Genomic DNA, 23,672 nt, shown 5'->3' with positions numbered 1-23,672 from the left:
TTGTGGAGTGCTATTTCAAAACCTCACTCCTGGCGTGCATCACTTTCTAATGCTTTTGAGTCAGTTATCTCTGGGAACCTTGGAACCTGAGCTAAGGGTTGGGGGGGGGGAGCGGCTTATTTCTACAGAAAAATGTACTGCCCCCCTCCCCCCAAGATTATTCTCTATCTTCTACAGTCTGAAATTAGTGTCGGTTAAAAAATATTTTTTTATAAAAGCAGTTTAGGGGGGTTGGAATTGACTCAATGGATGTTTTGGAGATACGTTTTTAAAGAAGCTGCCTGTTTATAACTCCTATTGTCTCTATGCAGGGTGGGAGTTGGAGGGAGCTGATTGTAGCCTCCGAAGCCATACTTGGCACAACTACTACCTCCCAACTCTCAACACTTGACTGATTGCTCTTCATCATTGGGAGCCTCTGGCGTCTTGAGCTGGACCCCAATAAGCGCTGAAACTCCCACTGAATGAATGAAGGTACAACAGCTCCGCTGGCATTGTAACGCCAGCTGAGGAGTGGGTGTGAGAAAGACCTGGAACGCGCTCGCCCCACCCGGTATCCATCAGCTCTCCGGGGCGGCGCCGAGCTCCCGCCCCGCTGCGGGGGGTCCCGTCGGGCAGCCTCTGGGCATGCTCAGTAGCAGCGGCAGCCGCGGGTCGCGCAGTCGGAAGCTCGCGGCTGCGGCGGCTGTGCAGGCGGCGCTGACGCGCGCGGCAGCTGAGGGGACTGGAGGACGGCGGGAGGGGGCGGGAGCGCGGGAGGTGGGGCCGCCGTCGCCGTCAGGGCCCCTGGGAACGCGGGGCGCCGCCGCCACCTCTCCTCGTCTCGGTTCCGGCTCCAGGACTGCGGCGGTAACTGTGGCCGCAGCTGCAGAGCAGCGGGAGTCAGGAGCTGCGCTCCGCCGAGAGTTGGGCAGGGGAGCGCCTGCGCCTCCGCGGCGTCATGGGCCCCCTTCCCGGGCCTCAACGGGCACCAGCCGCGGGAACCCCCGGGCCTCCTCGCGGCCAAGCCTGAGCGACCCCCGGGTTCTCCGGCTCCCCCTCCCTCCGCCCTATTTTTTTCCTGCTCTCGCTGCGGCTACAGCTTCGGCTCTGTGTTATGGCAACGGAGCCGCCATCCCCCCTCCGACTCGAGGCTCCTGGCCCCCCAGAAATGCGGACCCCACCCGTGAGCGAGCCCCCCCCCGAGGGCATCCCGAAGCCGGCAGGCGGCAGGCTCCGCTTCCTCAATGGTTGCGTGCCCCTCTCGCATCAGGTGGCCGGGCACATGTACGGAAAGGACAAAGTCGGTAAGTGTGGGTAGCAAGGGGCTCGCCGCTCCCCTTCCGCCTCCGCGAACCCCCGGCCGGCAGAGGCAGCTTGGCGCTCACCGGCAGGGCTGGACTCCCTGCGGTCTGGGCGATCAACTACCCCCCCCCTCCCCCCCGCCGGCTTCTTCCGCTGTCACCCAGAGCTCTCCTCGCGACCCTTGCAGCAAGGGCTCGAAAGAGGGGCGATTTCTAGGGTTGGGGGCGTCAGGCTAGCGGCAGGAGGTGGCGGGGAGAGGAGTGCCTGCTCTCTTCAGGAGGGTGGATGTTGGTTGGAGACGGCGTTGTTAGTGGAAAAAAAAAAAAAAAAGGAACTTCATTTTCACTGGACGGGGAAGTAGATTCTCCCCTGCGCACAAGGTCTGTTTATTATAGGCGGGTAGCTATTGCACAAGAAAAGGAATGAAATGCAGATGATGCTAATCTGGTGCTTCTCTTCTTTGTGCAGCTGCATAGCTGGAGGGAAAGAAAAAATACAGGGTTTATTTCATTGATTCATTAAGAGCAAGAAAAAATATATGGCTTATTTCATTAATTGATTGATTGACTGACTGACTGACTGACTGTTCGGGAACGCTTGTCTTGACTTACCCAGGATCTTTCTCCCTGCCCCGCTGAGAGGTTTTTCTGCTATCCCCTGGTTCTCTGGAGGCGTGGTTCCGGTAGTGCAGAAACTCGAATTCAGGGTAGGAAATAAACCCTGCTGTAGTACTAGAATGGTACATACACAGTTATAGACATTCAGTTATTCTCGATTATCTTTTTAAGACTATGTCATGGTCTGTGTAACGCATTTTGTGAGCCTACCACATTCGAAGTACGATACAGGACCTATCATAGTTTATTCTCTTGGTGATGTAAAAGTTCAATTTAGGAACCATAATTCACCTAGCTTACTCACACTGGTACTCTGTGCCATGATTACTTGGGGAATCTGATATATGAGAATGTGAGTAGTGGGGGTCTTAGACTTGGAAACCACTAGATACTTTGGTTTATGCTAGTAAAATGGTTCGGGTTTAGGCTGGTAAGATAATACTGACCTTTTTAGATGAGATAACTGAGACCAACCCTGGTTATGTGACAAGCCTGAAGGCACACAAGCTACCGTGTGTTAGAATTGGGAAACCAAGGGTCCTGCCTCAGCACTGTATTTTCCCACTGTGTATTGTTCTTACAGATTAACAACTCAACAAGGGTATTTGAAAATGGATGAGTACTCTTTTGAATGCATGTATGTTATTTCTCAAAGAGTAACATTTCTTCCTGCTTTTATCTTTACCTAACCTTTCTTTTCTCTTGTAGAAAGTTAAGCATTAATGATCATATCCTGTAGATTGCATGCCTTTCTCCCCACTGAATTGTGTGTTCCTTGAAGTTAGAGACCAAATATGTTTATCCTCATAGTCTTGTATTAGAGATTAAATTGAGAAATGTTGAGGGGTGACTGGGTGGCTCAGTCTGTTTGAGCATCTCTTGGTTTCTGCTCAGGGCATGATCCCAGGGCGGTGGGATGAGGCCAGTGTTGGACTCTTTGCTGAGTGAGGAGCCTGCTTAAGATTTTCTCTCTCCCTCTCCCCTCCCCTCCCCTCCCTTTTCCTCTCTCTCTAAGATAAAATATAAAAAAATAAAAATAAAATAAGACTTTAAAAAGAATTGGGAAGGGGCGCCTGGGTGGCTCAGTCGGTTGAGCGTCCGACTTCGGCTCAGGTCACGATCTCGCGGTCCGTGAGTTCGAGCCCCGCGTCGGGCTCTGGGCTGACGGCTCAGAGCCTGGAGCCTGTTTCTGATTCTGTGTCTCCCTCTCTCTCTGCCCCTCCCCCGTTCATGCTCTGTCTCTCTCTGTCTCAAAAATAAATAAACGTTAAAAAAAAAAAAAAAGAATTGGGAAATGTTGAAAGGGTGAAAAATGACAGTTTTTTTTTTTTTTAGTACACACAGGTAAGGAAACAAATACAGTTCTCAAGATGCTTAGCCTAAATGGAAGGAAGCAATGCATTCTTGTGTGTGTCTCTTCTGGTAATGAGAGTTTGAGAGTAATTATGGAATTAGTGTTAATAGGTTTATATTGCATACTTATTGATTTATTTTAATGAATTGTAATGATAATATTCCTAATAATATTTTAGAAGCTGAAAAAAATAATTGTTTCCCTAAGGGTCCCTAGAGATCGGCTCATGTGCAACAGAGTATATGGATAAACAAAAAAATCCCAACATAAACACAGTCTCAGTGGTGATTGTCATTTGAGATTGTAACCATTGCTTATCAAAGTATGTAATAGTGAGCCTGTTGCCTGTTCACTAATTACAAATGTACTCTAAATGTGACTTTAAGCCACCTTTCAAAACAGTGGCTGAGAGAGTTAATTTGTCACCCAAATTACCTAATTAAAGTAGTTGAGATTCTAAATAGTTGTTAATTTTATTTATTGTTGTATTCAATGTAAAATAAGCTTTTTTTTTTTCAATTTTGTAAGGTTCTCTTGACAAGGGGTAGCTTCAAACATACTGTACTAACAACCTAATAAATATTTTGTTGTATTTAATTGTCAATTATGTACACAACCTAACATATATTGTTAGTGGAAGGACACCTGAGGATGATAATCTTCCCTGTTCATAAAATGGATAACAAGATAGTCAGTAATTCAAAGTTCAAGAGTGTCTCTCTACTATCATAAATCACTTATAGTTGTAAAGTACGTTGTGTAGATCATACTTCAGTTTGGCTGTCAACTGAAATTCTCAGAATAAACTTTCTTAAAGACATTGTGTGGATATTTGTTTTGCTTTTTAAAATTTTTGTTACTGTCATTAAGTAAAGGTTTATCAGTTTAGGATTGATAAACCTATTTCCAAAAAGGAGTTGTTGGCTTCGTTAAATTAAAAATTAAGAACATGGAACCAATTGCACAAAGGCACTTGAACACAAAAATAGATTTTGTTACAGTTGAGTAATAAGAATATGTTATAGTTTTGTTATCAGTTATATTTTATATTTTTCGATGAAATAAGATTTCATGAATCATATTTCATTGAAGAACATTTCAGTCATTTCTAACAATACAAAGTTGTGTGTGTGTGTGTGTGTGTGTGTGTTTTAATTGTTAAAGTAGTACATGATCTTTTCGGAAAAAAATTCAAACAACATAATTGTACCCTTTCCCCTCCTCTCCATCTTCCAGAGGTAGTCACTGGTAACTATTCCTCCTATATCCTTTGAGGTTTTTGTTTCTGGGCACATACATAAGAACATTAATACAACTCTGATTTTTTGTATGAAAACATGTATCAGCAACTTTTTGTTTTCATTCTGTATTATGTAGTATATCCATATTTTTATACTTATAATACACTTCATTCTTTTTTTTTTATTTTTTTTTATTTAAAAAAAAAATTTTTTTTTTCAGTGTTTATTTATTTTTGGGACAGAGAGAGACAGAGCATGAACGGGGGAGGGGCAGAGAGAGAGGGAGACACAGAATCGGAAACTGGTTCCAGGCTTTGAGCCATCAGCCCAGAGCCCAACGCGGGGCTCGAACTCACGGACTGCGAGATCGTGACCTGGCTGAAGTCGGACGCTTAACCGACTGCGCCACCCAGGCGCCCCTACACTTCATTCTTTTAAAATACACTTCATTATATGCTTATATATAATATACTTCATTCTTTTAGAAAACTATTGTGTTCTACAGTATATCATAATTTAACTATTCCTCTAGTGGTGGATTTTTATATTTTCACTCTATTTTTGCTATTATAAATAATGTGTTAAGCATTTTGTACATTATAGTATAGTGTATGTTACACATCGTGCAACATTTTCTATAGGGAGGTTTCACAAAAGCATAAATGCGATCAATTTAAACTCCCAGAGCTCACCAAAGTTAGCATGAAATCTTCATTTTGTTTTGACATATAACATGTACCATTAATTTCTTTCAAAGGTCCTTAAACTTTCAAACAAATATTTGAAATCTGGTATTTGTTTCTTGATCCAACTAAGGATATAGAAATGAGGTAGTCTATAGGTAAAAGAAGAATTTAAAGTGATGTTACTTATTTTGGTTTATGGTCTATTTTATTAGATATGCTCTGAAACTAATTGACTTAAAATACTTTCAGACTTACAGAAAAGTTGCAAGAACAATACAGAGAACTTAACATTTTGTGGAATTTCTCTCTTTATGCCCATTATTTTGGGGAACTATTTGAGAATAGGTTGCATATATCTTGCCCCTTTTTTACACAGCAGTACTTCAGTGTGTATTTTCTTTATTTTTGTTTTTTGTTTTTATTTATTTCTTTTTTGAAATTTTATTTAAATCCAAGCTAGTTAACATATAGTGTGGTAATGGTTTCAGGAGTAGAATTTAGTTATTCATCGCTTACATAGAACACCAGTGCTCATCCCAGTAAGTGTCCTCCTTAATGCCCATCACTCGTTTAGCCCCTCTCTCCACCTAACACCCATCCAGCAACCCTCAGTTTGTTCTCTGTATTTAAGTCTCTTGTGGCTCTCTCTGTTTTTATCTTGTTTTTATTTCCCTTCCCCTATGTTCATCTGTTTTGTTTCTTAAATGCCACATATGAGTGAAATCCTATATTTATCTTTCTCCGACTGATCTATTTAGCTTTGCATAATACACTGTAGTTCCATCCATGCTTTTGCAAATGGCAAGATTTCATTCTTTTTGATCACTGAGTAATATTCCATTGTATGTAGATACCACATCTTTATCCATTCATCAGTTGATGGACACTTGGGCTCTTTCCATAATGTGGCTATTGTTGATGGTGATGCTACAAACATTGGGGTGCATGTGCCCCTTTGAATCAGTATTTTTGTATCCTTTGGATAACAGTGTGTGTTTTCTAGGAGTATACTTCAGTGTGTATTTCTGTAACCATAGCATGTTTATCAAATATGGGAAATTTAACAGTGATACAGCGTTTTATCTAATTTGTTATCTGTAGTCCGTAATCTAATTTTGGCAACTGTTCCAATGCCTTTTATCACATCTATCGTATTTGTTTTTCTCAGTCCAGGATTTAGTTCAAGATCATTTATGGCATTTAGTTGTCCTGTCTCTTAGACTCCTTTAATTTATAACAATTCCTCAGCCTTTGTCTTTTATGACATTGTCATTCTTTGTGAGTACAGGCTAGTTATTTTATGAAATGTTCTTTAATTTGAATTTCTGATGGGTTGTCAGGATGAGATTCAGGTGATGCATTTCTGATTTGAACATTATACAAGTGTGTTCTCCTTAAGGTATCACATCTGGGGGCTCATAGTGTGCATCTGCCCATTATTAGTAATATTAATTTTGATCATCCTGTCCAGTTGTGGTCTGGCTTCTCCAGTATGGTTAATATTTTTCCCTTTGCAACTAACAAGCTGTTTGTGAAGAGACACTTTGAGATCATGATATATCCAGATCTTCATCATATTCTAGCCCTAGATTTGGCATTTATGGATGATTCTTGCCTGAAGCAGTCTTTACTCTGAGAGTTGAAAAATTGTGGTTTTTTTTCTTCCCAATTCTATCACTCCTATTTTAACAGCAGTCTGAGAAATAGCCCTCCCTTTACTCCTATATATGTATGTCCTTTTTTTTTCTAAGTTTATTTACTATCTTGAGAGAGAGGGCTCACGTGGAAGGAATTGGGGGTGCAGGGAGAAAGAGGGAGAGAGAGAATCCCAACCAAGCAGGCTCTGTGCTCTGAGTGCAAAGCCCAGCTTAGGTCTGGATTTCATGAACTGTGAAATCATGACCTGAGCTGAAATCAAGCATTGGACACTTAACCGACTGAGCCACCCAGGTTCCCCTGTCATTTATACTGTCAGTTTGGACCCATGGATTCTTATTTTATAAAGTGTCATGACCTTTTATAGAACGTATTTATTTTGCTGTTCAAATTGTTCCATATTTGGTTAGTGGGAGCACTTCCTTTCTTTATGTCACAAGTTATTTTAGACTCATCTCCTACTTTTCCCTTCCCAGTTCTAGAACTAGCAATTTCTCTTAGGGGCCCTGGTTCATTTTCAGTGGGAAATTGTATTTGGAAACCAAGATCTGGGTGCCATTGGAGTGTTACTGCTTCCTGGCCTTTTCAGTAAACGTAACTGAAAAGAATGTGTAAATATTTTAGAAATTCTAATTTCCTACTAATACTTCCGATGTCATTCCAACTTCACAGAGTTCTTCCTTTTCCTTTCCTTTCCTTTCCTTTCCTTTCCTTTCCTTTCCTTTCCTTTCCTTTCCCGATTCTAAATTTATATTTCCCATCTTCCTCAGTGAGAACTCTGGCTCCCAACATTGTTAATGTTTTTTGTGGGTTTTTTGGGTTTTCCTGTTGTTGTTGTTCTTTTGCTTGATCCTATAATTTTCAGAATTTCTATACACACCCTACTGTAGAAAACAAACCTAGAATAAAGAATTCAAAATGAAGTTCCCTTTTACCAAGGGTGTGTGGTTGGAAACTCTGTAAAAGTTTTTTGGATTAGGGTTTTGTTGTTTTTGTTTTTTTTTGTTGTTGTTATTTTTACCCCTTCTTCAAGGTAATATTATTTATTTGAAATACAGTTGGATTTATTTGTTTCTGTTTAAATTCAGTTCCTTCCCTTCATTTTTTATTTAGTTATGTATTTTTGAATGCTTGTAAAATGAACATGCTTTCAAAAGGTTTACAGAAAGGTCTATCAGAAGTGTCACTCCAGGGGAGCCTGAGTGGCTCAGTCAGTTAAGCGTCTGACTCTTGATTTTGGCTCAGGCCATGATTTCCCAGTTTGTGAGTTCAAACCCCACATTGGGGTCTGCACTCGCAGTGAGGACTAGTTCTGATCCTCTGTCTCCCTATCTCTGCCCCTCTTCCACTTGCTAGCATGTACACACACACACACACTCTCTCTCTCTCTCAAAAATAAATATAAATGTTCAAAAAAAATTTTTTAAAAACAGTATCACTCCATTCTCTGTCACTCCACCCATTTCTTAGCATCCCTTGTAGGTATAATGTCATTGTTTTCTGATTTATCCTTTCTAAGTTACTTGTTGCAAAAATAAGCAGATATGTATAAATTTTCACATTTTTCTTTCTGACACAAAAAGTAGTATGCTATATATACTGTTTTGCACTTCACATTTTAAACTTAGTATGTCTTAGAAATCAGTAGTATCAGTTCATAGAGTGCTTCCTCATCCACTTTTACATCTCTGCTGTACTCCATTGTGCATATACCCCAGTTTTTTCAATCAGGTTTCCTGGATTTTTGGACTTTTATTTATTTTCATTGATTTATTTGTTAATCCTAGCAGTAATATCTCATTGTCTTAATTCAGTGAGGTATTGAATCTTGATTACATCCCATTTTCTTTTTCAAGATTGTCTTGACAGTTTCTGGTCCTTTGCATTTCCATATAAAATTTAAATCAACTTGTCATTTTTCCCGAGAAAAGGTAAGGTTTTATGTCTGCTTTGAGTCTGTAGGTTGCTTGGGTGAAAATTGGTTTCTTTATAATACTGAGTCTTCAATACGTGAATATGGTATATCTCCATTTATTTAGGCCTTCTTAAATTTCTCTTAGTCATAGTTTTCAGTGTAGAGATCTTACACAGCATTCATTAGATTTTCCCTAAGTATTTGATGCTACTGTAAATTGTACTGCCTTTTAAAGAATTTTTATTTTATTTTGGAAAAATTTTAAACTTACTTAAAAGTTGCAAGAATGGTACAATCAAGTAATGTATACCATTTATCTAGGTTTACCTATTAATATTTTGCCACATATGCTTTATCACTCTCTGTATTTGATAATGATTTTGCAGAACCATTTAGGATTAAATTGCAGACATCAGGATCTCTTTTCTCTAAATAATTCAGTCTGTCCTAAAAATGAGAACATTTTCTTACCTAACCATGGTAAAATGATCAAACTGAGAATATTTAACTTTAGGTTTTTGGTATTTTTTCTATAATATTCTTTGTAGCAATTTTCCCCCATCTAAGACTACAGATTGCATTTAGTTATTAGGACTCTTTAGTTGCCTGTCATTTGGAGCAGGTTTTCAGTTTTTTCTTTATGTTTTTTCATAACTGAAATATATGAAGAGTATATCCAAGGCTTTTTGTAATATTCTTTAAGTTTGCTTAATTCTTCATGATTAGATTCAGATTAAGGCATTTTGGTCAGAATACTGTATTAGTTATTTTGAGTTCTTGAAGTATATCATAAAGCACAGAATGTCACTTTCATTACTGGTGTTGTGACTTTGATCACCTGGTTAGGTGATATCTGCTGGATTTTCCACTGTAAAGTTTTCATTTTTCCTATTGTAATTAAGTAATTTGAAAGGAATAAAGAGACTGAGACTGTTCAAATCCTGTTCCTCATCAGTTTTCACCCAACATCATAAGCATCCATTGACAGTATTTGACCAACTCACTACTATATGGTAGTTGCAAAATGGTAATTTTCTAACTCTGTCATTCCTCTTAGATTTGTTTAGTTGCATTCTTCTTTAGGGAATTGTAGGTTTCTCTTTTCTCTCTCTTGCTTTCTTTCATTATAAGCATAGACTAATGGATTTTGGAAACTTTGATAGATGGATCTTATCCATTATTGTAACTGCTTATTTTGATGCTCAGATTGTCCCAAATTTGCGCAGTGGAAGCTTCTTCAAGCTGGCTCCTGGGTCTTTTCAACATTTCCCATTTTTCTTTTAAAGCATTTTTTCACTTTCTGGCATAAAAAATTGTTCTATGTTCATCGTGTACTTTCTCTGTTCCAGGCCTGGAATGAGCTAATTTTTTTTCAAGAACTTGATTCCTTTAGGGATAAATAGTATTTTTTTTTTTAAATTTTTTTTTTTTCAACATTTATTTATTTTTGGGACAGAGAGAGACAGAGCATGAACAGGGGAGGGGCAGAGAGAGAGGGAGACACAGAATCGGAAGCAGGCTCCAGGCTCCGAGCCATCAGCCCAGATGCCTGACGCGGGGCTCGAACTCACGGACCGCGAGATGGTGACCTGGCTGAAGTCGGACGCTTAACCGACTGCGCCACCCAGGCGCCCCAGGGATAAATGGTATTTAAAAACCAAACTATGGGCACCAGGTGTAGTCATTGTTCCTTTGGTGTGGTTGCTGTTTGTCCTTTTGGCAGATTGGACTAAAAGGTACATAATTTCAAATTTTAAAATTTTGAGATCATACTTAAATACCTATAATTCAAACCTAATACCACAGGATTGTTCTTTACCTTCACCTGTTCTATATTTTTATATCCTTTCTTTCTCATTGAGAATTCTGTCTCACCCAAAATATCAATATATTTCCTCATTTTGAAGTACTTAAACCAACTTTGCATTCCCGGAATAAGTCCACATGGTCATGATAAATTATCCTATGTATATTGCTGGATTAATTAGATTTACTGATGTTTCATTAAAGATTTCTGTGACTGTTCATTTGAGATAATTGTCTACAATTTTCTTTTAAGTCCTCGTTGGGATTTTTAAAAAGAATATGCTGGTTTCATAAAATTAGTGGGGAACTGTTCCCTTTCTGTTTTCTGAAAAGAAATTGATAAGATTGGTATTCTTTTTTTCTGTAAATGTTTGATAGAACTTAATGTTCACCTCATTTTGGCCTACAGTTGTCTCAGGATATTTAATATTATGAACTCAGGAAACTGTGAGATCATGACCTGAGGCAAAACCAAGAGTTGGAAGCTTAACTGACTGAGCCACCCAGGTGCCTCTGAGAGTCTGAAATTTTTTCTGTTGTCCATTCTTATTTCATTGTTTGTTTTTGTTTTGTTTTGTTTTTTTGGCTCTATTTATTTGGGGTTAATATACTACTTTTTTTCTAGCATCATAAGTTGGAATCTTTTTTTTTCTTTTCTAATATAAGCACTTAAAACTACACATTTTTCTTCTAAGTACTATTTTAGGTACATTTCACAAATTTTGATATGTTAGTTTTAATTATCATTTCATCAAAAGTGTGTTTTAATTTCCCTTGTGAATTTTGATCCCTGGGTCAATTACAAGTGTATTTACTTCCCATCTGTTTGCTTGTCTTTTTGTTTTTTTTTCTTAAATTCTGCATATGAGTGAAATAATATGGTAATTGTCTTTCTCTGACTGACTTATTTTGCTTAGCATTACACTCTTCTGCTTGATCTGTGTTGTTGCAAATGGCAACATTTCATTCTTTTTTATTACTGAGTAATATTCCTGTGTGTGTGTGTGTGTGTGTGTGTGTGTGTGTGTGTACCACATTTTTTTTTATCCATTCATCTGTCAGTGAACATTTGGGTTGCTTCCATTATTTGGCTGTTATAAATAACACTGCAATAAATGTAGCGGTGTATATATCTTTCCAAATTAGTGTTGCTGTATTTTGGGGGTATTTATGCCCATTAGTGGAACTGGATCATATGGTAATTCTATATTTTTTTAAATGTTTATTTTTGAGAGAGTGCGTGAGTGGGGTAGGGGCAGAGAGAGAACAGAGGATCCAACATGGGCTCTGCCCTGACAGCAGAGAGCACCATGTGGGGCTCAAATTCACAAACTGTGAGATCATACCCTGAGCCAAAGTTGGATTTTTAACCAACTGAGCCACCCAGGCGCCCCTGGTAATTTTTTTTTTTTAACTTTTTGAGGAAACTACATCCTGTTTTCCACAGTGGCTACACCAGTTTACATTCCCACCAACAGTCAGAAGTGTCCCTTTTTTCCACATCCTCACCAACACTTGCTTCTTGTATTTTTTATATTAGCCATTTTGACAGGTGCAAAGTGATACCTCATTGTGGTTTTGATTTGCATTTCCCTAATGATTAGTGATGTTGGGCATCTTTTCATGTGTCTCCTGTCCATCTAGATGTCTTTGGAGAAATGTCTGTTCATAATTTCTGCCCAATTTTTAATTGGATTATTTGTTTTTTGGATGTTCAGTTGTGTGTGTTCTTTATGTATTTTAGATACTAATCCTTTACTGGCTATATCATTTGCAAATATCTTCTCCCATTCATTAGCTTGTCCTTTAGTTTTGTTGGTTGTTTCCTTCACTGTGCACAAGCTTTTTATTTTGATGTAGTCCCAATAGTTTATTTCTGCCTTTGTTTCCTTTGCCTTTCCTTTGTTTCCATATCTAGAGAGAAGTTGCTACAGCCAATATCAGCGAAATTACTGCCTGTGCTAGGATTTTTATGGTTTCAGGTCCCACATTTAGCTCTTTAGTCCATTTTGAGTTTATTTTTGTGTATGGTGTAAGAAAGTGGTCCAGTTTCATTCTATTGCATGTTGCTGTCCAGTTTTCCCAGCACCATTTGTTAAAGAGACTTTTTCTCCATTGTATATTCTTTCCTTCTTTGACCATATAATCATGGGCCTATTTCTGGGTTTTCTGTTTTGTTCTATTGATCTATGTGTCTGTTTTTGTGCAAGTACCATCCTGTTTTGATTATGACAGCTTTATAATATATCTTGAAACTTGGGATTGTGATACCTCCTGGTTTCTTTTTCAAGATTGCTTTGGCTATTCAGCTTTGGCTATTGTGGCTTCATACAAATTTTGGAATTCTTTATTTTAGTTCTGTAAAAAATGTTATTTTGATAGAAATTGCATTAAATCTGTAGATTGCTTTGGGTAGTATGGACATTTTTACCAGTTAATCTGTTATTGACCCAGGCTTCCAAGATGCTTTCTTTTGTATCTTGACAGTTTTTCAGCTGGAGTGATTTGGCTGTTTTGGTTTACTTTTGGATTCTGCAATGTCTGGAGGTACCATTTTCCCCTCCACAGCTACTTTCTTTAAAAAACTTGGAGGGCATGTGTTGCAGAGTGAGTAGTGTTGAATTGTTGAACCAAGTAGTCTGTTTTTGTGTTAGAGGACTATTGTCTCTAAACCACTTTGCTACACCACACTGTTGTCTACAGTCTAGCTGATTTCTGTTTGCCTGATAAAATGTATTTGCCTAATGGTAGGTTCACCTGTATCTAGAGTAGGTCCCTGGCCCAAGGTAGGGAAGCAGCATGGTTCACTCCCCATATATGAATGCTCCATTCTCTGACCCTGTGGAATTTAGTTCATCAGGGCTTCTTTGCCTCTACCACTCCTCATTAGCCCGTAGAAAATATCTTATTGCTAAGGGAATGCAGGCCTTTTTTGTTCAACATCCCAAACTTCAGGAACAGAATTTCTCTTCAGTAATTTTTAGTTATATTAGATTACTCCTTAAATTCCCAAAATCTTTCAACTACTTACCAACCAGTCTTAACATATGGCTGAATATTTACCTTTCTTCTATTGTATATCTAGGTGTTAAATAAACTTGATAACTGTACTTCTTCAGATTTTCTGCTTCTGTTGATTCAATTCTATATTTTTGTAATGATTCAAAATTCCTGACTTGCCAAAAGAAAGAGAAGCCTAAGTGGCATATTTTCTCAAAATAAATAGGTTATTTGAGCCCTATTGTGTTTTAACAGGCATGATTTTGTGAAATCTTAGTATTTGAAAATTTAAGAGTTTAACGTATACATTTGGGAATGATTCTTCATGGTATAGAGACAGGGCCAGTGCTGGTACATATGTGATGACTTTAGGTAAGGGCTGCTCCTTTGAGTGAGCTGGTTATGAAAAGTTGTCCCTTCCTGCTCCCGGCTTGGTGTCTGATTTCAGCCCCCACTTTTCCCAGTGGCTTGGTGGCTTCATACTATCTGTGCATTGTACATCTGAATCAGGAAAAGATTTTAGTTGCTTTCTTATAACAAGAGAAACTTTAAAAAGTTACACAATAGAACCTTCATATAGTTCCACATTTAACGTGTATTTTTTTTCTGTTTACAAGAGTATAATCAATTTATGCTACTGCTTTTAACTTCTTGTTTAACTATAAATTAACATCTCCCAGAAAGACTGTTACTGAAGAATTTCTATAAAAATTTAGGAATATATTCTATTTATTAGAATTTTTGAGAGGTTCTCTAAGGGGAGTAGTAGTTGGAGACAATAAAACCATAATATTTGGAATTTGTGTTCTGGTGCTTTGCATATAACAAGCACTGAAATGTATCGGTTAAATGTTAAAATTTCTGAAATAAGGAAGACAGACCCCTTGATTTTTATGAATGTGATTTATCGGTAACTTTAGGAACACATCTATTCTGTGATGCAAGGTATACTGTTATCAAAGCATTAAAAAATACCTAAATTTTGTTCTATAGGTATCCTGCAACATCCAGATGGCACAGTTTTGAAACAGTTACAGCCACCTCCCAGGGGTCCAAGAGAGCTGGAATTCTATAATATGGTAAGTGAGGTAAGATTTGTTTTGTTGTATTCAAAGAGTTTTTCATAGTTTTCTGATGATGACTTGGTAAGAAATACATTTGACAGCAGTGCCTGGGTGGCTCAGTCAGTTAAGCATCTGACTCTTGATATTGGCTCAGGTCATGACCTCACAGTTCGTAGGATTGAGCCCCACATTGGGTTCTGCACTGATAGCTTGCAGCCTGCTAGGGATTCTCTCTCTACCTTTCTTTCTGCTCCTCTCCCTCATGCATGCTTTCTTTCTCTCTCACAATATTTAATAAATATTAAAAAAAAAAAAAAAGAAATACATTTAATAGCTTGTCCTGGTATATTGTATATGTCACTGAAACAAAATCTTCAAGAAGCAAAATGCTTGTCTTTACTGATACAGTCTTGTATTTTCTACTCTACTTCATTTTTTCTTTTTCTTTTTTTTTAATTTTTTTAAAGGTTTTATTATCCATATTTGAGAGAGAGGGAGACAGAGCGTGAGCAGGGGAGGGGCAGAGAGAGAAAGAGGGAGACCCCGAATCTGAAGCAGGCTCCAGGCTCCAAGCTGTCAGCACAGAGCCCGACGTGGGGCTCGAACCCACGAACCATGGGATCATGACCAGAGCCAAAGTCAGACGCTTAACAGACTGAGCCACCTAGGCACCCCTACTCTACTTCATTTTTTAAAGATCCTTATTCTGATCCACTAGATTGATTTCAATTAATGGGGTTTTGACCTACATTTTAAAAAACACTTAACTGAGGGACTGTTTGTATTTCTCAGAAATGCTGAGTTTAAATAAGTCTTTTTATTTTCACTACAGAATTTTTTAGAATCTTAAATGTGCTAATGTGCATTGTGAATCTCCTAAGTGAGGAAGGGGGAAAAGGGCATACTTAACATCCACTTAACTCTATGACTGGAAATACTTTTTAGTGCATTCATAATTTTTTCAACCACCACCTCTGTCTAATTACAAAACATTTTCATCACAGAAAAGAAAACCCTGTACATGTTAAGCCTTCTCTGGCAACCACTAATCCGTTTTTTATGGACTTACGTATTTAGGATATTTTATTTATTTATTTATTTATTTTATTTTTTTTTTTTAATTTTTTTTTTTTCAACGTTTATTTATTTTTGGGACAGAGAGAGACACAGCATGAACGGGGGAGGGGCAGAGAGAGAGGGAGACACAGAATCGGAAACAGGCCCCAGGCTCTGAGCCATCAGCCCAGAGCCTGATGCGGAGCTCGAACTCACGGACCGTGAGATCGTGACCTGGCTGAAGTCGGACGCTTAACCGACTGTGCCACCCAGGCGCCCCTAGGATATTTTATATAAATGGAATTATAAAATATGTGTCTGGGTTTCATTTAGCATAACTTTTTTTTTTTTTGAGAGACCGTGTGCACACAAGCAGGTGAGGGGCAGAGGGAGAGGGAGAGAGAGAATCTTAAGCGGGATCCATGGCCAGCATGGAGTCTGACATGAGGCTTAATCTCACGACCTTGAGATCATCACATGAGCTGAAATCAAGAGTCTGATGCTCAAGAGACCGGGCCATCCAGACACCCCAGCATAATGTTTTTAAAGTTCATTCACATTATAGTATGCATTAGTATTTTGTTCTCTTTTATGGCTGAGTAATACTCAATTTTACTTAATGCCACATTTTGTGTATCCATTCACCCATTGATGGATATTTGGGTTGTTTTCATCTTTTGGCTTTCGTAAATCGTATTGCTGTGAACGTTCCTGTAAAAGTATTTGTTTGAGTACCTGTTTCCAATTTTTTTTTTCAATATTTGAAGTTTATTGTCATATTGGTTTCCATACAACACCCAGTGCTCATCCCAAAAGGTGCCCTCCTCAATACCCATCACCCACCCTCCCCTCCCTCCCACCCCCCATCAACCCTCAGTTTGTTCTCAGTTTTTAAGACTCTCTTATGCTTTGGCTCTCTTCCACTCTAACCTCTTTTTTTTTTTCCTTCCCCTCCCCCATGGATTTCTGTTAAGTTTCTCAGGATCCACATAAGAATGAAACCATATGGTGTCTGTCTTTCTCTGTATGGCTTATTTCCCTTAGCATAACACTCTCCAGTTCCATCCATGTTGCTACAAAGGGCCATATTTCATTCTTTCTCATTGCCATGTAGTACTCCATTGTGTATGTAAACCACAATTTCTTTATCCATTCATCAGTTGATGGACATTTAAGCTCTTTCCATAATTTGGCTATTGTTGAGAGTGCTGCTATAAACATTGGGGTACAAGTGCCCCTGTGCATCAGTACTCCTGTATCCCTTGGGTAAATTCCTAGCAGTGCTATTGCTGGGTCATAGGGTAAGTCTATTTTTAATTTTTTGAGGAACCTCCACACTGTTTTCCAGAGTGGCTGCACCAATTTGCATTCCCACCAATAGTGCAAGAGGGTTCCCATTTCTCCACATCCTCTCCAGCATCTATAGTCTCCTGATTTGTTCATTTTGGCCACTCTGACTGGCGTGAGGTGATATCTGAGTGTGGTTTTGATGTGTGTTTCCCTGATGAGGAGTGACGTTGAACATCTTTTCATGTGCCTGTTGGCCATCCGGATGTCTTCTTTAGAGAAGTGTCTATGCATGTTTTCTGCCCATTTCTTCACTGGGTTATTTGTTTTTTGGGTGTGGAGTTTGGTGAGCTCTTTATAGATTTTGGATACTAGCCCTTTGTCTGATATGTCATTTGCAAATATCTTTTCCCATTCCATTGGTTGCCTTTTAGTTTTGTTGGTTGTTTCCTTTGCAGTGCAGAAGCTTTTTATCTTCATGAGGTCCCAGTAGTTCATTTTTGCTTTTAATTCCCTTGCCTTTGGGGATGTGTCAAGTAAGAGATTGCTGTGGCTGAGGTCAGAGAGGTCTTTTCCTGCTTTCTCCTCTAGGGTTTTGATGGTTTCCTGTCTCACATTCAGGTCCTTTATCCATTTTGAGTTTGTTTTTGTGAATGGTGTGAGAAAGTGGTCTAGTTTCAATCTTCTGCATGTTGCTGTCCAGTTCTCCCAGCACCATTTGTAAAAGAGACTGTCTTTTTTCCATTGTATATTCTTTCCTGCTTTGTCAAAGATGAGTTGGCCATACGTTTGTGGGTCTAGTTCTGGGGTTTCTATTCTATTCCATTGGTCTATGTGTCTGTTTTTGTGCCAATACCATGCTGTCTTGATGATGACAGCTTTGTAGTAGAGGCTAAAGTCTGGGATTGTGATGCCTCCTGCTTTGATCTTCTTCAAAATTACTTGGGCTACTCGGGGCCTTTTGTGGTTCCATATGAATTTTAGGATTGCTTGTTCTAGCTTCGAGAAGAATGCTGGTGCAATTTTGATTGGGATTGCATTGAATGTGTAGATAGCTTTGGTTAGTATTGACATTTTGACAATATTTATTCTTCCAATCCATGAGCATGGAATGTTTTTCCATTTCTTTATATCTTCTTCAATTACCTTCATGAGCTTTCTATAGTTTTCAGCAGACAGCTCTGGTACATCTTTGGTTAGATTTATCCCTAGGTATTTTATGCTTCCTGGTGCAATTGTGAATGGGATCAGTTTCTTTATTTGTCTTTCTGTTGCTTCATTATTAATGTATAAGAATGTAACTGATTTCTGTACGTTGATTTTGTATCCTGCAACTTTGCTAAATTCATGTGTCAGTTCTAGCAGACTTCTCATGGAGTCTATCGGATTTTCCATGTATAATATCATGTCATCTGCAAAAAGCGAAAGCTTGACTTCATCTTTGCCAATTTGGATGCCTTTGATTTCCTTTTGTTGTCTGATTGCTGATGCTAGCACTTCCAACACTATGTTAAACGACAGCGGTGAGAGTGGACATCCCGGTCGTGTTCCTGATCTCAGGGAAAAAGCTCTCAGTTTTTCCCCGTTGAGGATGATGTTAGCTGTGGGCTTTTCATAAATGGCTTTTATGATCTTTAAGTATGTTCCTTCTATCCTGACTTTCTCGAGGGTTTTTATTAAGAAAGGATGCTGAATTTTGTCAAAGGCCTTTTCTGCATCGATTGACAGGATCATATGGTTCTTATCTTTCCTTTTATTAATGTGATGTATCACATTGATTGATTTGCGAATGTTGAACCAGCCCTGCATCCCAGGAATGAATCCCACTTGATCATGGTGAATCATTCTTTTTATATGCCGTTGAATTCGATTTGCTAGTATTTTATTGAGAATTTTTGCATCCATATTCATCAGGGATATTGGCCTGTAGTTCTCTTTTTTTATTGGGTCTCTGTCTGGTTTAGGAATCAAAGTAATACTGGCGTCATAGAATGAGTCGGGAAGTTTTCCTTCCCTTCTATTTCTTGGAATAGCTTGAGAAGGATAGGTATTATCTCTGCTTTAAACGTCTGGTAGAAGTCCCCTGGGAAGCCATCTGGTCCTGGACTCTTATTTGTTGGGAGATTTTTGATGACTGATTAAATTTCTTCACTGGTTATGGGTCTGTTCAAGCTTTCTATTTCCTCCTGGTTGAGTTTTGGAAGCGTGTGGGTGTTTAGGAATTTGTCCATTTCTTCCAGGTTGTCCAGTTTGTTGGCATATAATTTTTCATAGTATTCCCTGATAATTGCTTGTATCTCTGAGGGGTTGGTTGTAATAATTCCATTTTCATTCATGATTTTATCTATTTGGGTCATCTCCCTTTTCTTTTTTTTTTTTTTTCAATATTTATTTTTGGGACAGAGAGAGACAGAGCATGAACGGGGGAAGGGCAGAGAGAGAGGGAGACACAGAATTGGAAACAGGCTCCAGGCTCTGGGCCATCAGCCCAGAGCCTGACGCGGAGCTCGAACTCACGGACCGCGAGATCGTGACCTGGCTGAAGTCGGACGCTTAACCGACTACGCCACCCAGGCGCCCCAATCATCTCCCTTTTCTTTTTGAGAAGCCTGGCTACAGGTTTATCAATTTTGTTTATTTTTTCAAAAAACCAACTCTTGGTTTCGTTGATCTGCTCTACAGTTTTTTTAGATTCTATATTGTTTATTTCTGCTCTGATCTTTATTATTTCTCTTCTTCTGCTGGGTTTGGGGTGTCTTTGCTGCTCTGCTTCTATTTCCTATAGGTGTGCTGTTAGATTTTGTATTTGGGATTTTTCTTGTTTCTGGTGATAGGCCTGGATTGCAATGTATTTTCCTCTCAGGACTGCCTTCGCTGCGTCCCAAAGCGTTTGGACGCTGTATTTTAATTTTCGTTTGTTTCCATATATTTTTTAATTTCTTCTCTAACTGCCTGGTTGACCCACTCATTCTTTAGTAGGGTGTTCTTTAACCTCCATGCTTTTGGAGGTTTTCCAGACTTTTTCCTGTGGTTGATTTCAAGCTTCATAGCATTGTGGTTTGAAAGTATGCATGGTATAATTTCAATTCTTGTATACTTATGAAGGGCTGTTTTGTGACCCAGTATGTGATCTGTCTTGGAGAATGTTCCATGTGCACTCGAGAAGAAAGTATATTCTGTTGCTTTGGGATGCAGAGTTCTAAATATATCTGTCAAGTCCATCTGATCCAGTGTATCATTCAGGGCCCTTGTTTCTTTATTGACCATGTGTCTAGATGATCTATCCATTTCTGTAAGTGGAGTGTTAAAGTCCCCTGCAGTTACCACATTCTTATCAATAAGATTGCTTATGTTTGTGAGTAATTGTTTTATATATTTGGGGGCTCCTGTATTTGGCGCATAGACATTTATAATTGTTAGCTCTTCCTGATGGATAGACCCTGTGTTTATTATATAATGCCCTTCTTCATCTCTTGTTACAGCCTTTAATTTAAAGTCTAGTTTGTCTGATATAAGTATGGCTACTCCAGCTTTCTTTTGACTTCCAGTGGCATGATAAATAGTTCTCCATCCCCTCACTCTCAATCTGAAGGTGTCCTCAGGTCTAAAATGAGTCTCTTGTAGACAGCAAATCGATGGGTCTTGTTTTTTTATCCATTCTGATACCCTATGTCTTTTGGTTGGCGCATTTAGTCCATTTACATTCAGTGTTATTATAGAAAGATACGGGTTTAGAGTCATTGTGATGTCCATAGGTTTCATGGTTGTAGCGATGTCTCTGGTACTTTGTCTCACAGGATCCCCCTTAGGATATCTTGTAGGGCTGGTTTAGTGGTGACGAATTCCTTCAGTTTTTGTTTGTTTGGGAAGACCTTTATCTCTCCTTCTATTCTAAATGACAGACTTGCTGGATAAAGGATTCTCGGCTGCATATTTTTTCTGTTCATCACATTGAAAATCTCCTGCCATTCCTTTCTGGCCTGCCAAGTTTCAGTAGAGAGATCAGTCACGAGTCTTATAGGTCTCCCTTTATGTGTTAAAGCACGTTTATCTCTAGCTGCTTTCAGAATTTTCTCTTTATCCTTGTATTTTGCCAGTTTCACTATGATATATCATGCAGAAGATGGATTCAAGTTACATCTGAAGGGAGTTCTCTGTGCCTCTTGGATTTCAATGCCTTTTTCCTTCCCCAGATCAGGAAGTTTTCAGCTATTATTTCTTCAAGTACACCTTCAGCACCTTTCCCTGTCTCTTCCTCCTCTGGAATACCAATTTTGCGTATATTATTTCTCTTTAGGGCATCAGTTAGTTCTCTAATTTTCCGCTCATACTCCTGGATTTTTTTATCTTTCTCTCAGCTTCCTCTTTTTCCATAATTTTATCTTCTAGTTCACCTATTCTCTCCTCTGCCTCTTCAATCCGAGCCGTAGTTGTCTCCATTTTATTTTGCAGTTTATTGATAGCATTTTTTACCTTGATCTCTGTAGCAAGAGATTCTCTGCTGTTCTTTATACTGTTTTCAAGCCCAGCGATTAATTTTATGACTATTATTCCAAATTCACTTTCTGTTATATTGTTTAAATCAGTTTTGATCAGTTCGTTAGCTGTTGTTATTTCCTGGACGTTTTTCTGAGGGGAATTCTTCCGTTTCGTCATTTTGGATAGTCCCTGGAGTGGTGCGGAACTTTGGGGCACTTCCCCTGTGCTGTCTTGAATTACTTGTGTTGGTAGGCAGGGCCACAGTCAGACCTGATGTCTGCCCCCAGCCCACCACTGGGGCCACAGTCAGACTGGTGTGTGCCTTCTCTTCCCCTCTCCTTGGGGCAGGATTCACTGTGGAGTGGCGTGGCCCGTCTGGGCTACTTGCACACTGCCAGGCTTGTGGTGCTGGGGATCTGGCGTATTAGCTAGGGTGGATCGGCAAGGTACACAGGGGCGGGAGGGGCAGGCTCAGCTCACTTTTCCTTAGGTGATCCGCTTCGGGAGGGGCCCTGGGGCACCGGGAGGGAGTCAGACCCGCCGGAGGGATGGATCCGCAGAAGCACAGCGTTTGGTGTTTGCGGGGTGCAAGCAAGTTCCCTGGCAGGAACTGGTTCCCTCTGGGATTTTGGCTGGGGGATGGGCGAGGGAGATGGCGCTGGCGAGCGCCTTTGTTCCCCAACAAGCTGAGCTCTGTCGTCCGGGGCTCAACAACTCTCCCTCCCATTGTCCTCCAGCCCTCCCATTCTCCAAGCAGAGCTGTTAGCTTATAACTTTCCAGATGTCAAGTCCCGCTTGCTGTCGGAACACACTCCGTCCGGCCCCTTCGCTTTTGCAAGCCAGACTCGGGGCTCTGCTTGGCCGGCGGACCGCCCCTCTGCTCCAACTCCCTCCCGCCAGTCCGTGGAGCGCGCACAGCCTCTCTGCCCTTCCTACCCTCTCCCGTGGGCCTCTCGTCTGTGCTTGGCTCCGGAGACTCTGTTCTGCTAGTCTTCTGGGTTATTTAGGCAGGTGTAGGTGGAATCTAAGCGATCAGCAGGACACGCGGTGAGCCCAGCGTCCTCCTACGCCGCCATCTCCCACCTGTTTCCATTTTGGATATAGACCCATAAGTGGAATTGGTGGGTCATATGATAATTCTACATTAAACTTTTTGAGGAACTGTCGGTGTTTCCCAGAGTGGCTTTACCATTTTATATTTTCACCAGCAATATATGAGGTTTCCAATTCTCTTATCCTCACCAACATTTGTTAGGGTTTTGTTTGTTTTTTTAATGACCATCCAAGTGAGTAGTAAAGTGTTAATCTCAGTGGTTTGTTTGATTTGCATTTCCCTAATGTCTAATGATGTTGAGCATCTTTTCATATACTTACTGGCCATGTGTATTTCTTCTTTGGAGTCATATCTACTCAGATCCTTTGCTTAGTTTTTCATTGAGTTGTCTTTTTTATTTAGTTGTAGGAGTTCTTTATGTATAGATAAAAGTCCCATATCAGATAGGTGAATGGAAGCCAATGAAAATGAAAACAGACATTCCAAAACCTTTCGGATGCAGCAAAGGCAGTCATAAGGGGGAAGTATATAGCAATCCAGACCTTCTGAAAGAAGGAAGAAATGTCTCAAATACACAACCTAACCTTATACCTAAAGGAGCTGGAAAAAGAATAGCCAGTAAAGCTGAAAACCATCAGAAGAACAGAAATATTAAAGTTTAGAGCAGAAATCAATGATATCGAAATCCAAAAAAACAGAACAGATTAATGAAACTAGGAGCTGGTTCTTTGAAAGAATTAACAAAATTGATAAGCCCCTAGCCAGACTTATCAAAAAGAAAAAGGGAAGGACCCAAATGAATATCATGAATGAAAGAGATCACAACCAACACCACAGAAATACAATTATAAGAGAATATTATGAACAACTATATGCCAACAAATTGGACACTCTGGAAGAAATGGGTACGTTCCTAGAAGCATATAAACTAGAAAAACTAAAACAGGAATAAATAGAAAATTTGAACAGACCAATAACCACTAAAGAAATTGAATCGGTAATAAAAAATCAATCTAACAAGGGGCACCTGGGTGTCTCAGTCAGTTAAGCATCTGACTCCTGGTTTGGCTCAGGTCACGGTCTCACAGTTTCATGAGTTTAAGCCCCACGTCAGTCTCTGCGCTGGCAGCACAGAGCCTGCTTGGGTTTCTCTCTCTCTCCCTTTCTTTGGTG

The 23,672-nt window shown here is 39.6% G+C and overlaps 1 protein-coding gene across 4 annotated transcripts in view; it reads left to right on the top strand.

Annotated features, from left to right (window-relative positions):
• The first annotated feature begins 660 nt into the window (after positions 1 to 660).
• IPMK (inositol polyphosphate multikinase) overlaps positions 661 to 23,672 on the top strand; it is a 68,255-nt gene continuing 45,243 nt past the window's right edge. Inside the window, exons 1-2 of one of the 4 annotated variants that reach the window (XM_043596361.1) lie at positions 661 to 1,286; positions 14,553 to 14,647. In XM_043596361.1, coding sequence (XP_043452296.1) covers positions 1,097 to 1,286; positions 14,553 to 14,647 — 285 coding nt within the window. In that variant the 5' untranslated portion in view covers positions 661 to 1,096. Of the gene's footprint in view, positions 1,287 to 12,995; positions 13,167 to 14,552; positions 14,648 to 23,672 lie in introns of those variants that run through there. The other 3 variants (XM_043596362.1, XM_043596363.1, XM_043596364.1) reach the window with 3 other exon arrangements.

The sequence above is a fragment of the Prionailurus bengalensis genome, chromosome D2, assembly GCF_016509475.1.
Source record: "Prionailurus bengalensis isolate Pbe53 chromosome D2, Fcat_Pben_1.1_paternal_pri, whole genome shotgun sequence".
In the NCBI taxonomy this organism is placed as follows: Eukaryota; Metazoa; Chordata; class Mammalia; order Carnivora; family Felidae; genus Prionailurus; species Prionailurus bengalensis.
This window is presented reverse-complemented; position numbering and strand designations above follow the sequence as displayed.